The sequence below is a fragment of the Falco punctatus genome (assembly GCF_963210335.1).
Source record: "Falco punctatus genome assembly, chromosome: 5".
NCBI classification, from domain to species: Eukaryota; Metazoa; Chordata; class Aves; order Falconiformes; family Falconidae; genus Falco; species Falco punctatus.
In genome coordinates this window covers 11,095,077-11,109,093 of record NC_137584.1, presented here as the reverse complement: position 1 = coordinate 11,109,093, position 14,017 = coordinate 11,095,077, and the positions used below count along the sequence as shown (strand labels likewise).

General features: G+C 46.6%; 1 protein-coding gene and 1 long non-coding RNA gene across 9 annotated transcripts in view; one reads left to right on the top strand and one right to left on the bottom strand.

Annotated features, from left to right (window-relative positions):
* COL12A1 (collagen type XII alpha 1 chain) overlaps positions 1-9,934 on the bottom strand; it is a 106,493-nt gene extending 96,559 nt beyond the window's left edge. For 3 of the 8 annotated variants that reach the window (XM_080388152.1, XM_080388157.1, XM_080388156.1), the window contains exons 1-2: positions 9,522-9,909; positions 6,943-7,050 (exon numbers count right to left, since the gene is read on the bottom strand). In XM_080388152.1, coding sequence (XP_080244278.1) covers positions 6,943-7,015 — 73 coding nt within the window. In that variant the 5' untranslated portion in view covers positions 7,016-7,050; positions 9,522-9,909. Of the gene's footprint in view, positions 1-6,942; positions 7,051-9,521 lie in introns of all 8 variants that reach the window. The other 5 variants (XM_080388153.1, XM_080388154.1, XM_080388155.1 and 2 more) reach the window with 5 other exon arrangements.
* On the top strand, positions 6,746-13,664 carry LOC308064167. Its single transcript, XR_013928270.1, has 3 exons — positions 6,746-6,827; positions 7,185-7,317; positions 13,537-13,664. It is a non-coding gene; the product is annotated as an uncharacterized lncRNA (long non-coding RNA).
* Positions 13,665-14,017: the final 353 nt, after the last annotated feature.

The following is a 14,017-nucleotide window of genomic DNA, read 5'->3' as shown; positions in this document are numbered from 1 at the left end:
ACTCACTGTCAGTGCATGGTAGGTGTATTATATATTACTGTTTAAATAGGTCTACAAAGTAAGATTAGATTCAGCCATACTTTCCTTAACTACTTGTGAGATCATTTTGCAGGCATTTTTAATAGACAGATCTTCTCTGTTTCATGGAAGATCTCCATCATGTGTCAGATTTTGTTTCACTTTTGAACACAATTTAAAGGCCACATAAAGAAATAAATGCTAGAATGTACACTTATGAGAAGACACGGTCCAATTGCAATAAGTAATACTGAGCTCCAAACAACTGGCAACCAATTATGTAGGCATTTTTATCCTTTTAATTTCCTGTCATTTCCAACCATAGGATAATATGGCTTTGTAATACTGATACAATAGACACACTAGTACTGAAGTAAATGTTATTTTTCCTATTGTCCATACACAGGCAGTGAGATTAGACCATTAACCTGCATGCATAGTTTATTCATCATTCAGTTTATGAGTATCACAACGCTAGAGACAGCAGGGTAGTTACTCGGTATCAAAATCATGCAACACGTGTTAATAGTAAAATACATTTAGATGATAAGAATATCATTATAAAATATTGTTTCAGTAGCAATGGCTCAGGACAAATTTAATGCAAAGGCAGAGACAACTGACCTGAGCATGCTTTAAAAAAAAATTCAGTACATGGAAAAAATAGCGCCACCAACCTTGCAAGTAAATTGGCATGTTGCAGCAGAGACTAGGCTTTAACTGCTGAAGGACAGCAGCAGCCCAACTTGTTGATATCCAAATGACCGGATTCCAGATAAACTGAAAAAACTGACTGTGAGGAAAAGTCTTTAACATTTTAGAGGATTTAAATCCATCTTATGACAATTCAGATGTGGATCTTGGCAGGTAACAAGAATAGTACATCGATATATAAGTGACGTATCCATTCATCCAGGTGTTCATAGCCTTTTAGAACAATGGTGTTGCAGGGGACCTCAGAAAGTCCCCTCATCCATCCCACAGCCAAGACATAATCAGCCACTCCATGTCATTCCCGACATGTTTGCTCAGATCATTCTTAAAGACCTCCACTGTTGGCAAGACTACTATCTTCCCACAGAAATTACTCCAATGCTTCAATGCCTTTGTCATCATAAAGTTATTCCCGACACCTAACCCCAGCCTTTGTTACTGTGCTTTAAATCCATTCCTTCTCAACCTGTGGCTGGTTTATCAAACTCAAGCATGGAATACTTCTCCAACTGAAATCCAAAAAGGAACCTTGCCCAAGTGAAAAAAAGCCAGTTTGGATCCAATGCCGTCAAAATGTCTTGCAGATGGCCTGTGAGCTTTTGTTACTCAAACAAAACCTCCAAACATCCATGGACCTTCACATGGGTCAGATTTCACCCATGTGAAACCAGCTGTGGGGTGAAGACCAAACCATGGTCATATGACTAACAGCAGTAAGTCAATCTGAAGTACAGCAAAATGTTTAGACGATTAAAATCTTATTGTGATAATCAAACAGGGCAACTATTGCTCCACCTTATTAAAATTCTTCTTTCAGAAAAGAATTTACTAGTGGAAAAATAATACATCTGCACTATGGAACCAGACTAGATTACTAGGAATAAAATGCCCCTGGTTGTGGTGGGAGTTTGTCCCATTACAGGGACAAAGCTTAAAACTTCACTCTCCAGGTTTATGTGTGAGCCCAGCTTTACTCAAGCAAGAAGTTTTGATGTCAGGTTACTTGTGGAAGTGAAGTTGCACCGATGCTTACAGTGTAATGACACTGCTGATCAGTCTGACCCTGTGTCCATCAAAATCCATGTCAGACCTCTCACTGACTTGTCAAGGTACAGGATCATGATTGTAACATGCAATGGTGTTATAACGTTGCCTTAATGCAGTGATTCCACTGTTGATGCACAGAAATGTATGGCTTCCCTACAGGTTTCCAGCATTGTAAAAAAATATCTTGCTGCATGACCATAATGTTTGCACAGTATTATTTTCCACCACTCTTAGAACTGTGATATGATAACTTCCCCAGTCAGATGTCCTACCTTATGCACCACAAAAGAAAGAAAAGAAAAAAAATCAGACATAATATACTTAATTCATTGCCACTCCTTGGGTACACACATGTATAATATCAGTATATTTTCTGAAACAAAAAATACAGAGCAAGGCATTTTTCTCATGCTATGTATGTCTTATACTACCTTGTATTACTTAACAGGTAATACAAACCTAATATACAAAAGTCTATGGCTTTTTACAGGTAACACAATACGACTGCTAGAGGATCCCAATGAATATCTTAACAAGAGAGAAGTAAAATATAATGGGAAGAACAAGAAATTTAAATCTAGAATCAGACTTAAAAGTGACATAACTTGGAAGTAGCTGCCATCCACTCCTTATGTGAAACAAAATCTGTAATCCCATCACTGGAAAAGACTCACCATAATTAGCATGTGAAATAACATGCTAGCCCACGTTAAAAAAGAATGTACAGGCCACAGAAGCTGAAGAACAAGACCAGCCTTGCTCTCACTCAGATAAGACCTGCTGGGGTTGGAAGAGGCCAAAACTCCTGATTTACTATTTTCTCCATAAATGTCATGAATTTGACACAAAAAACTATGTCAGGATCCCAGTCAAGCTCCTCTGAAGTCAGTGTTGCCAACGTGAATGGGAGAAAAAATGAGCTATAGCCTAGAAATGTAGTAAAAAGCAGCTTCTCGGCCTTGTCATATACTTATTGTCAATCACAATGCAGAAACATTGCCACCTGTATACTTGCATTTTTTTATTTTATAGATGTATATGAAATTTCTTCAAGATACAAGATATATAGCTCATAGTGTATTTTTTAAAAAATAATTTAATTATATATACCTACACTTATAAAAATATTTGTAACTAAACCTAATTGCATATATATACACACACTGCATGCATGAATATTTACCAAATTTTAAGCATGTTTGTGCATATATATGTATGTGTGTTTGTGTGTATACACAGACACACATGCGTACACTTTGCTTCTAATTAGCAGTAGGAAAAACGGGAAGTTTTTACTCCTGACATGAGTCACTTTCATGTATATACAAATCTCTATGTGTTTTTCTCTTTAGGAACTTAGAAATCAGAAGCTAGTTTCTCAAAAGATAGAAATCAGACATCAAAAGGTCATAAAATAATGGTCCCACCAACCAGTTCCAAAGCTGGGTAGGTGGTTAGCTTCAAAAGTTTCAGCTACCCCAGATCATCTCTAAACTATTCAGTCAATGAAAATTAATATACTCAACACAAGGTTTATTATATGAGAAACTTTCTAATCCTCTGTAACTGCTGTGCTGCAATTATTTGTCACTTCCTCTATTGCATGTCCTGCAGACAGATTTTTCACCTGACGAACGCTTTTCTGCACTACAACAAAGGTCCCATGCTTGGCTTAGTGGTGCTTTCCTTCCCTACCTCCAACCTAGAAACTTTTCTAGGTCTGAACCCACTCCTGAAACATGGGAAAGTCAGCACTTTCACATGCTCAGTGAAGTCACACAGAACCAATAATCATTCCTTTCCTGTACCTTTGAAAATCCCTCTGCGTCAGGAAATGCAACAAACTACACAAGCCATGACATCACCACAGCATTACCCTGAGATTATAACTGACAAGTTATTCACATACTAATCTACTTGGCAAAAATATGACTAAAATAATGAAAAAAATTCTTATCTAGCAAAAGGACATAGATTTCCCCCAGCTCTTTCTGATCACAGGTGGAAAAAATACCATGACAGAAAGAAATGTTGACATGACACACAGGATATGCATTGGAATGTTACAGTGCTGGACTAAAAAGGCAAGAAAGATTTAAACAAAGCACAAAATACAGCATCATGCACAAGAAGTTTAAGCTGAGAGAGAAACATCAGAAAGATTGCAAAATAAAACAAGAATAATTTCACAGTAAAAGTGCAAAAATGCTGACCATGAAAACAGATTGGCTTCCTTGTCCAGGATAAACAACTTCCCCAGTGAAATGCCATGAGTGCATTTGTAGTGATCATCCGACTAGAAACCACTGCATTGCTGTACCTCTGTAGAAAAGCTCTATCACCATTACTGCAGCTCACCACCTTGCAAACAGCAACAAAGCATGGCTTGCAAGGACTCGCAGAGCAGCTGTGGTGCTGATGGAGAACCAGTTTCATTGTGGAGGAGCTAGGAATCTATGAACAGCAGTATTGGATAAAAACCAGATCTAGTCCCAGGGGAGACTGCAAAATGAAATCTGAAGGAAGACAGAAAAACAGAACGCAGCTTTTCCTCCCCTCTGCTTTCATTCCATCTTCCCACTCCATATCAACAATCTTTACCACATCAAATGGCCCTCTCTCTTATCCCCTCTCACTTTTTCATCCCATCAAGTGTCTACCCACACCTCAAGGAAAGAAAATTCAAACTGCATCTCTTGTGAACACCACAGATAGAGCCAAGGGGAGAGCTTTGCCACCGTGTTATCTGAAAACACAGATTAAAGGATAAGTGTCCAGGACAAAGTCAGTTCAGCAGACAGGATTTAAGTGGTAATGATACTGAAATTAAGTAAATAAGATCCAACATGCAATTTACAATATGATGCAAAATTGAAGCACAAAATTAAAACAGTGCAGAAGGATGACCAGTATAGTGCAAACAAAAAACACACTGTAAAAAGTCTTAGGGGGGGAAGCAGTTGCCACCAAAGCAAGCCCTAAGGTATGCCTAGCTTTGAACTTCCATTTTCAGCACCACTGTTTCTCACTGCACTTCCTACTCAAAAGACACTTTTCTGCTCTTACTTCAAAACTCTGAAGCTAGAAAAAGTTTCTCATAGAAACCTGATCACTGCAAACTAGGTATTCTATTAATACACATTTCTGAATGCAGAGTAATGTAAGGGCTGTCCAGGAGCCCTCTACAATTCACAAGGTCAGGCTTTGTCCACCCTTTTACGTAGCAGTGGCACATCCTCCAACATGAGATGTAAACAACTTGGCCAGCTTGTCTGGCAATGTGTCCAGTTTCACTGTTGTAAAACAACTGTGTACTTCAAATATGGTTTTGTAGCTTTCATTAACAGCACTCGAGCTATGACTGGTTTAGTCGAGCTATAGCTAAATAAAATACCTTCATTTACATTTCAAAATAACCTACTCCAAACGTGAAATCAGTGGTGCAGGACAACAGCAACATTACTCTAGCTCTGAATGAGCTCCCTCCTAAGATGGGGAAGAATGCACGAACACATCCACTCCCTTCCTCCACCAAAACCGTACGCTTTCTCTGCTTTCTCTGGCACAGCCATCCTGCATTTCAAATGCAACTCTGAAATGACTTCAAATGACCTTGTTCAGTTCCACAGCCAACAACAACGCAGCGCAAGAAGGAGGCAGCAGGCTGATTCTCTCCTAGGGTGACCAGATGTTGCACTACTAGCAGAAATGTCATCTTTTTCCAGAAAGCCAGTGTACTTTACATCTGCATGCCCCAAGTAAGCACCGCTGCTGGGGAGGCATACACACCCCAGAGGCATCTGTGACATGCCTGGCTTTTAGTAGCCATCAGCCAAGGTGACCAGGTACAGACACAGGAGCTTGCAGCTGGCCACAATCAGAGAATTTGCTTCAGTTCAATACAGAAAGAGAAGGAAGGGAAAAAAACTGAATTATCAAATGCTGGCTTCTGGGTTTTTTTCCAGTAAATCCAGGGGAGTCCACACCCAGTGGTTCAGTTCACCCTGCGATGGAGTCGGGTCGCGGAGGTCAGATTAAGTCATTTCAGCGCAGGGTGTCCAGCATCTCTATTTCCCCTGGCAGCCACTGCTGGCAGAGGCACTGTTACTGCAACCAAAGCCATCCAGCTCACGCGGAGAGCAACAGGGGAGGTTGCCCCACACTTGCTGTTAATCCACCAGGGACGCAAATGCGCCAGGGCCAAGCCATTTTGAACCATGCCATAGCACCTGTGGTGGCCACAATGGGCCTCCCCAGGTCTTCGTCCATGCAGCTGGAGGCAGGACACTGCCACAGGCTGACAGGGACCTCAACCTCCAGGGAGACTGGGCCAGGGCCCTGCAAGGAGGACGAGGAGGAGGAGGAGGAGGAGAAGAAAGGCCCCTTTGGGGGTGACAGTAACACAGGCATGCCAGAACCTTGGGGCCCTGGCCACCGCAGCAAGGCCTGGCCCAGGCGCAGCCACCCTTCCATGGTGCCCAGGATGTACGTCATGGCGGCGGCAGCACCTCCCCGGGGGTGCTCCCCAGGTCAGACCCACCACAGAGGCCGAAGCAGTCCCAGGGAAGGGTCTGGCCACCCCAGGGCTCGGCCGGGGGTCGCCCCACCAAGCAGGGGAGGCCGGTGGGATGGAGGCGAGGGTTCCAGTCCAGACAAAACACACAGGCGCAGAGAGCCAGACTCTGTTGGAGTATTTTATTTCAAAGCTGCAGGCTGTTGGGTGGTGGGCTTTTCGTTTCCTCTCTCAACATAACTAAGAGAGACTCTACAGCACAGAGCTCAGCCATTCTCGGTCCATCAGCGAGGCAGCGCTGGCGGGCCCCAGCCGTGCCGGGCTGCCCGCCGGCGGTGGTGGCAGTGGTCTCCTTGGGGCGCTGCGCCCAGGCGGCCATGCCAGCCACCCCCCTGTCTGTGGGGCGGTGTGGACAGCACACCAGAGAGACAGAGAGAGGGAGCTATGGTCCGGCTGGCTAGCCGGGAGAAACAGAGCACAGAAGGAGCTGGGCAAGGAAGGAGAGGCGTTTCTCTGAAGGAGAGAGAGAGAGAAGGTGAAGTAGTTACACTCAAAAACAGCGAGGGAGAGAGCGGGTAGCTGAAGGCTGGCTGGGAGGTTTGCCGGTCAGCAGGGCGCCGGGGGCGAGGGGGCAGGGAGGGGAAGGTTACCTTCAGCCTCGATGGAGGAGAGGAGGGCGGCTGCACACAGAGCAGCGACTGCCAAGCACAGCGCTGTCTTCATTTCTGCCCTTTCAGATCACAACAACATGAATGAATCTGCAGTGATGGGAGGGGGGGGAAAGGGAGAAAGGAGAAGGAAATGATACGCGTGGATTAGAGGATTGCGTGGGTGTATTCATGAAACATAAAAAAGCCGAACCATGGATTTCACTTTGTTCCCTTATCCCCAGCCTCCACCCACGGGACCAGGTTGAAACCTCTAGACTTGAAATCCATCCAAGATGGTGACAGATCTGCATGACTAACTGGAGAGTATCATCTCGCAATAATGTGCCTTTTGTTGCTGAACCCTTTCCAATCACGGTAAGCACACGCGGTTTTAACCTAGTTGGGGTTAATCTGATCAGAGAAGTGCAGTGAAGATCCGTGCCTCCGCACAGGCAGGAGCCAGGAGGGAGCTCCATGACTTCATCGCCGAGTGTGATGATAGCTAATTCAGAGGTCATTCCTGCCTTGGATCAACTAAATGTCTCTTTCAGCTGGGGATTTTATTCTGCTCCTTTTTCATAACTGTTGAAGCACTTAGTTAGCTGTGTTTTAGTGGTCTCAAGGCAGTTTGGAAACTGTAATAAAACTTTTTTTTGAGGGGTTCTGCCTGCGAATATGCTATCCTTCATTTCTTGAAGGTCTGAAATAGATTATACAGAAGTGTGTGTAACACACAACTGAAACCTGACAAGTCTGTCTAGCCATGATGTTTCAACATCTGATAATTCATTTACATGTCCTGAGAGAAAATAGATTTAAAACACACTATAAAAAGCAGGCAGGTGAAAGAGTCTCGTGATCACTGCAGGTTGTCTAGCAAAATAGGTGGGATTAGGCTAAGTTAGCGGTTCCTAATTGCAAGTAGCTGTACCTTCGTAACTATACGCTCTAGGTCATGTCAAATTACTCCCAATTATTCCAGCAAAGCTTCGAAATTATTTCCTTGTCTAAGTAACGGCTAATATGAACAGTCCTCATCGCATACGCATGTGTTTCTAAAGTTTGGATTTTTCTATCTTGGGAAGTAGGGGAGGGGTAATTTGTTCAAATAAAGTCATAAATGCATCATAGATCATAATTAGGCTGGAGGAAAGAGAATTCCAAAAGCAATTAGGCAACAGATTATATCGGGAAGTGCCAAGAGTAAAACAAAAGAAAAATACATAAATCTTTAGTCTGCAGAAACAGCTGAAAGGGAAAATAATAGTCTTCTGCCATCTAGAGATCTAACGTGCAAGGCACATTTAGTGGGTAGATGCTATGGACATCCAGGAATTTCCCAGCTACTGACACTGAACTTAACAGGCTTCTGCCAGGCAGCTGTATATACTTGTCTTAGCCAAACACCTTTACTGCACACAAAAATACCGAGAGCCTGAAGAAAAACTAAGCAATGGTTTCAGTCCAATGGTACCTCCAGTGGGTAAACAGAAAAGTAACATTGATCATAACAACTCCCTGACAGCAACACAAGAAAGACCACGGATAGCATTAAATTGCCCTGAAAGCTCCAACGTCATACCACCACTCCGCGTGGGAAACGGTTGTCCCTGAGCACACACCTACTGTGTTCTCCAGCAAGTTTAAGGATCATCTAAACCCAAGCAAACGGACTTTTGTCCCAGAAATCTTGTGTGGGCTTGGAGTGCCATCTTTTGATCCATTTGAAAAGCAACAGAAATTAATGATCTCCCAAAGGCATCTAGGAGTTTGCTACTGCTGCATGTCTTCCATGCCCGATATACATTTTTCTTTCATGAAATAAAAAGTCTCAGCCAAAGCATTCATTTGCCCACCTGGAAACATTTTGTTTCCTTCTTGCAGCCTTAGGTGTGTGAAAGAAGGCCTGGAGGTGGCAGAGGAAAGGCCCTCTCGCTGGCTCAGCATGGACGCAAGCAGACTTTGTGTCAGGACTCAAGGTTTTCTCATTGATCTTTACAGACCACTTTAAAAAAAACCAGGCTTTCACCAGCGCCAGTCCAACCTCACACTAATTCAACCTACAAAAGCTTAGCCAAAGCTTTTCCAAACCACGCAGTGCACGACATTTACCACTTTCAAGAAGAAAAATCGACCTAAACGGAAAAAATCACAGGAAAAAACCTCTACCTACCAAAGGCATAAAAAACTGGATACAGAAGGTATCACCGGCAGCGCGCAAGGGAGGGAAGCGCTCCTGCCAGAGCCGCAGGGGCAGCGTGCACCGGCCACCGCCTGCAGCCTCCGGCCGGGCCGAACCACCGCGGCCGGCCACCGCCACCGCGGCCCCCCGGGCCCGGCAGCCCCCCGGGCTCGGCTCCGCGCCTCCTCCCTTTCGCCTCGCACCCGCAAGCCAGCCCCGACATGCCCGACACGCACCCGGCGACACGCACACACACGCTCTGCCCCCCCGCCCCGCGTCACCCCCAGCCCAGCGCGGCGCATCGCAGCCTAACGGGCATCCCCAGGGCTGCGGGCGTGCTGCGGCGGGGGCGGCCGAGGGGGAGGCAGGGGGTCCCTGCTCCCGCGCGGGCACAGACCTTCAGAGGCGGCTGCAGGGTGACGGGGCAGCTCCTCCGGCGGTGGCTCCGGCGGTGCCTGCACGGCCAGCCGCAGCCGTCGGACCTGGGTAAAGGGAGGAGGAGAAAGGATGAAGCTCCGGGGGCACCTTGTGGAGGGAGCAGCAAGTAGCAGCGGCGGCGAAGGAGGAGCAGAAGCAGCGGCAATAGCTGAGCGCAGAGGAGGCGCCTCGATTACTGTAGCTCCCGATGCGAGGGGTCTGTCTGGGAAGACTTGCCTTCTCCAAGTGGGAAGAGCCTCTTCTCAATCTGCTACTTAATAGAGGGCTGTTCCCAACTCTCAATTTACCCTCGTAAGCGGTTACGAAACTGCAGGGAAGGTGGACTGCTGCCACCGGGTGATATATGCGCTGCTCTGCTCCAGCAAGGAAGGGGATCCACTTCTGGAAACTGGCGCATACCTCCGCGCATTCCTGCGGCATGAGGCGGGCGGCCGCCGCGGCAGCGCGCCCGGAGGCAGGGGCCCGGCCCGCCGCCCCCTCCCTCCCCTCGGCTTCCCAAAGGGGGGGGGGGGGGGGGGCGCACACGGGAGGGCAGTGGAAAAACTGAGTCCCCGGGCAGGGCTTCGAGGGACGGCAGCGCGCAGGGTGTCCCCGCGCCACCCCCACGCCCCGCGCTGAGGACCTCTCCCGGGGCCGGGGCCGATCCCCGGGCAGCCTTGCAGAGAAGCACAGGCAGCCCCGGGGCCGCGGCCGGGAGCCTCGCGGGCAAAGAGGGCATAGTCATCCCGACACAGCTCAGGTGTGCCTGGCCTCCTCCCCGTGTAGCCTACACACATTAACACAACGCGCCCCCTCCCCCCTCCCCCGCCACAGAGCTGTTTTGCTCCGCGCAGAAAGCGCCGCCGGTGCCGGGTGCCGCCCGCAGCGCGGCGGGCGCGACCCCTCGGGCAGAGGGGACGGGGCGCGTGGCCCCCGCAGCCTCCTCCCCCAGACCCTGAGGGAAAACCCGCGCCCGTGGCCGCTGTCTGAAGCCGGGTGCCTTCAAAAGAAACTGCACCTTCCGAAATCGGGCAGCCTCTTGGGCCGGAGGCTCGCCCAGGGTCTCCTGTCGCTTGCTCCCGGCACCCGGCGTGTCCCGGCCCCTGCAGCGCGGGGGTCACACGGCGGCACGCACGGTCCCTTCCCTGCCCGGGGGAAGCAGGTCGCCCAGCCAGGGCTTTCCCAGGGACCCCGCTCCTGCCCCAGGGCCGCCGCCGGCTCCACGCCTCAGCGGGGTCCACTCCCGCACCCGCGGGGAGCGGCACCCCCGGTAGCGCTCTCGGAAGAGGCTCCTCTGGGACCCCTTCGGGCTGAAAGAGGGGCTGTCACCGTCCCGGTGGAGCGCGTTGCTTCCCGCCCCCTCGGAGTGGGTCTGCAAACTGGGGACGCGGAAAAAAGCTGGGCGAGGAGCGGGGCAGCCAGGGAGCGAGAGGAGCTGCGGGGGCCTCGCAGCCGCGACCCCGCTCAGCCCGGACCCCCGCACCGCCCGCCCGCCGGGCCGGGCCATTCGCGGTGCGGGAGCGCCCCCCGGCGGCGGCGGGCAGGGGCGGCAGCGGCACACCGACGGCCGCGCAGTCGAGGCCTCCGCGGGGCTCCCGGGGCCACGGCTGCCAGAAAGCAACGTGCGACCAGAAGGGACAAGAAGGAAAACAAGGCTGGGAGGGCAGGAGAGAGGGAGAGACGGGGCAGCCCCCCGGTGCGGAGTTTGGGAGCCCCTGTCTGGAGAGGGCAGCAAGATTTGAGGATCGTGTTGGCCCCACGTCGGCTTTATGTGCAGACATGAATTGCAGAGCAACCAGGTCGAGTTCCAGCCAAGGTGGAAGTGCCTGATAAGAGGAGATTAATAACTCACCGGGGCACCGCTCCTGGGCACTTTTCCGTGGGACTGGGAGATGAAGGACGTGGTCGACGGGAGGACATGTCGCTCCTGATCTGAATGAGGTTGTCTGCATTTCTGTAATAGACCAGTCATCTGCATGAGAACTCAGATGCTGAAAAGAAAGTGATAACCAGAAGACACGTGCTGACATTTCCAGACACTTTGGAAGTCAACCAGCTACTCTTAGGGACATGCCACAGCTTCAGCTGTCTGGTATTGATAAAATGCATGTTCCAAAAGCAACATCTCCTCTGCTGATAAAAATACTCTTGACCTGTTAACCCCATTGCCCAGCTGTTGAGTTGTTTTTTCTCTTTTGGCACTTTGCCATGGGGAATTTAATTTCTTCCTATCCAGATCTGATATGTAAAAGCAATGTTTCTGAGAAACAGTACTTTTCTAAAATTTTGATTTCCGGAACAAACACACCAAGAACACCAGTATAAATGTGGTGTCCACAACCGTTTCAGAAGAACAGACATCAGGGATTACAGAGAAATATGCTTCCATATGAAGTGAATTAATGCAAATGAGGTATTTTTATCATTTGTGCACTGCAACGGTATTTTTTTACAATGTACTGTGGATTTTTTCATCATAGGATAACCAGGATTTTATGTTAAGACTTAAAAATCAATTAATGCAAATAATGAGGATGGAAGAAAAGATGTATTTTTCTATTTAAAAGTTAAATTGCTCAGGTAAATATTAAAATATTTAAATAATTTGGTACTGAAGCTACAACTGGATTTACATGAGTAGAGACTTTGAAACCAATGGATCTCTCAGGGGTGCAAGAATCTTGTAGACTCTCCTTCACAGGACCTAGGGGCAGCTGAGGGGGCTATCTCCCATTCTTCCCAGCTGACCAGCTTCACTTAATTTCTTGGCGTGAAATAAGACTCAGAGCTGGCAAGAGCAAGTAAGTCACTGACTCCAAGGGCAGCAGGATTTCATTCTTATCTTTAACTCTTTGTTCTAACTATCCTAACCATGTTTCTCTTAAGATCTTTCACATGTAAAATACACCAACTAATAACATTTAGAGTGCATGCTTCCATGTGTCACAGTAATTAAATGGGTTGTTTTTAATCAGCTCTGTTGCTATGTACATTCATAGTCTGAGCACATAATATGTGATGCAGAAGGCATTTCTGAAATGCACAAACATTTACTAACACTCTCCTGTCTGCTTGTTTCTTAGACAAGTGTTAAACACATTAAGACCATGCACTCCAGCTCTGCAATTTTCTTTGCTAAGCTCAATAAATTGAAACAGTGACAAATTTAAATACACAAAAATGAGATTTGAATTCATATTTATACTTTTCATAATAGTGCCCATTTCTGGTGTAGGTACACGATAGTAACATTGCAGATAACCAGGAATTTCTTAGAAATTTGAAACTGGTTTTGCATCTAGAGTAATTCAAGCTACTTTATGTTTCAGGCACCTTTGGGGTCTTTTTATTTCCTCAGGCTGCATTGCCCAGGACAGACTAGAACAGGACATTCTGCAGTTCAGCACCATAAACCTTGAATATCGTTTCCATGTGGCTGTCATGCTAGATTTGGCCTCTGTACCTTCCCGACAGTTAGTTGCATCAGCTTTACATAGGAATATGTTAAATGCCTTATTCATATGTATATATGTATTTGAGTATATGTTTTGCACAAAGGAAGATTCAAAAAAGTGTCAGCTCTTTGAGCATTAAACGATAAATAGATTCAGCATTGAATGTTGTCATACAGGCAAAACCGTGCTGCTGCCAGTGACTTAGTTGCATCTACCTGGGAAGTACTTTGCTGGTCAGTCTATCACTGCATCTATAACTACAGTGTATCTAAATTAAACATCGTTTTAGTACAGTCATTCAGGAGGCCCATTCATTCCTTAGAACACAAAGAACTGCCTTTCCAGTGTATTTTTTTTATTCCCTGTTAAATCAGTCATAAAGCTAATATTGCACTGTATTCTATCTGCATCCATAAAATGCCGAAGGACAAAATACAGCAAAGCACTTCCTGCAGACCCTACCTTCTCTGAGAGATTTCCAGTCAATGGCATGAGAAGAACTCAGTCTGGCGTTCATTTATTTGGATAATTTCATTTCAGAGCTGGTATTCAGAGAGCAGTACTAGTCTGACCTTCATGACGAGGAATGGCTTCTTGTATTAGCAGTGTTCAGAGAGGACTGATTCTATCTGAAATCTACTCATTTAGTGGAACAACTATGGAAGCAGCATGCCTGGAGAGTTACAGCCATGAAATAATTATCTACCTCACCAGGTATGTTTTCCTTAGTAACTATTCAATTTCTATAACTGATTTTTCCCATCATGTAATGCTCTGAAAGTAAGAAAATATTGTGGTTCCAAATAAGTAGGACTGGAAAAGTAAATAAATCATTCAAAAGAGAAAGTATAAATAGAAAGGAACTGGCCTTTTAATGTGTTTTGGGAGTCTTACAAAAGCCAGTTAATTTGTAGGCAGTAACTTTTCTAAAATATCAGAGCTTTAATACTAAAATTGGAAAAAATTAGATGACACGATCTTATAGTCCCTTACATATATATATGCACAAATATGCTTTACA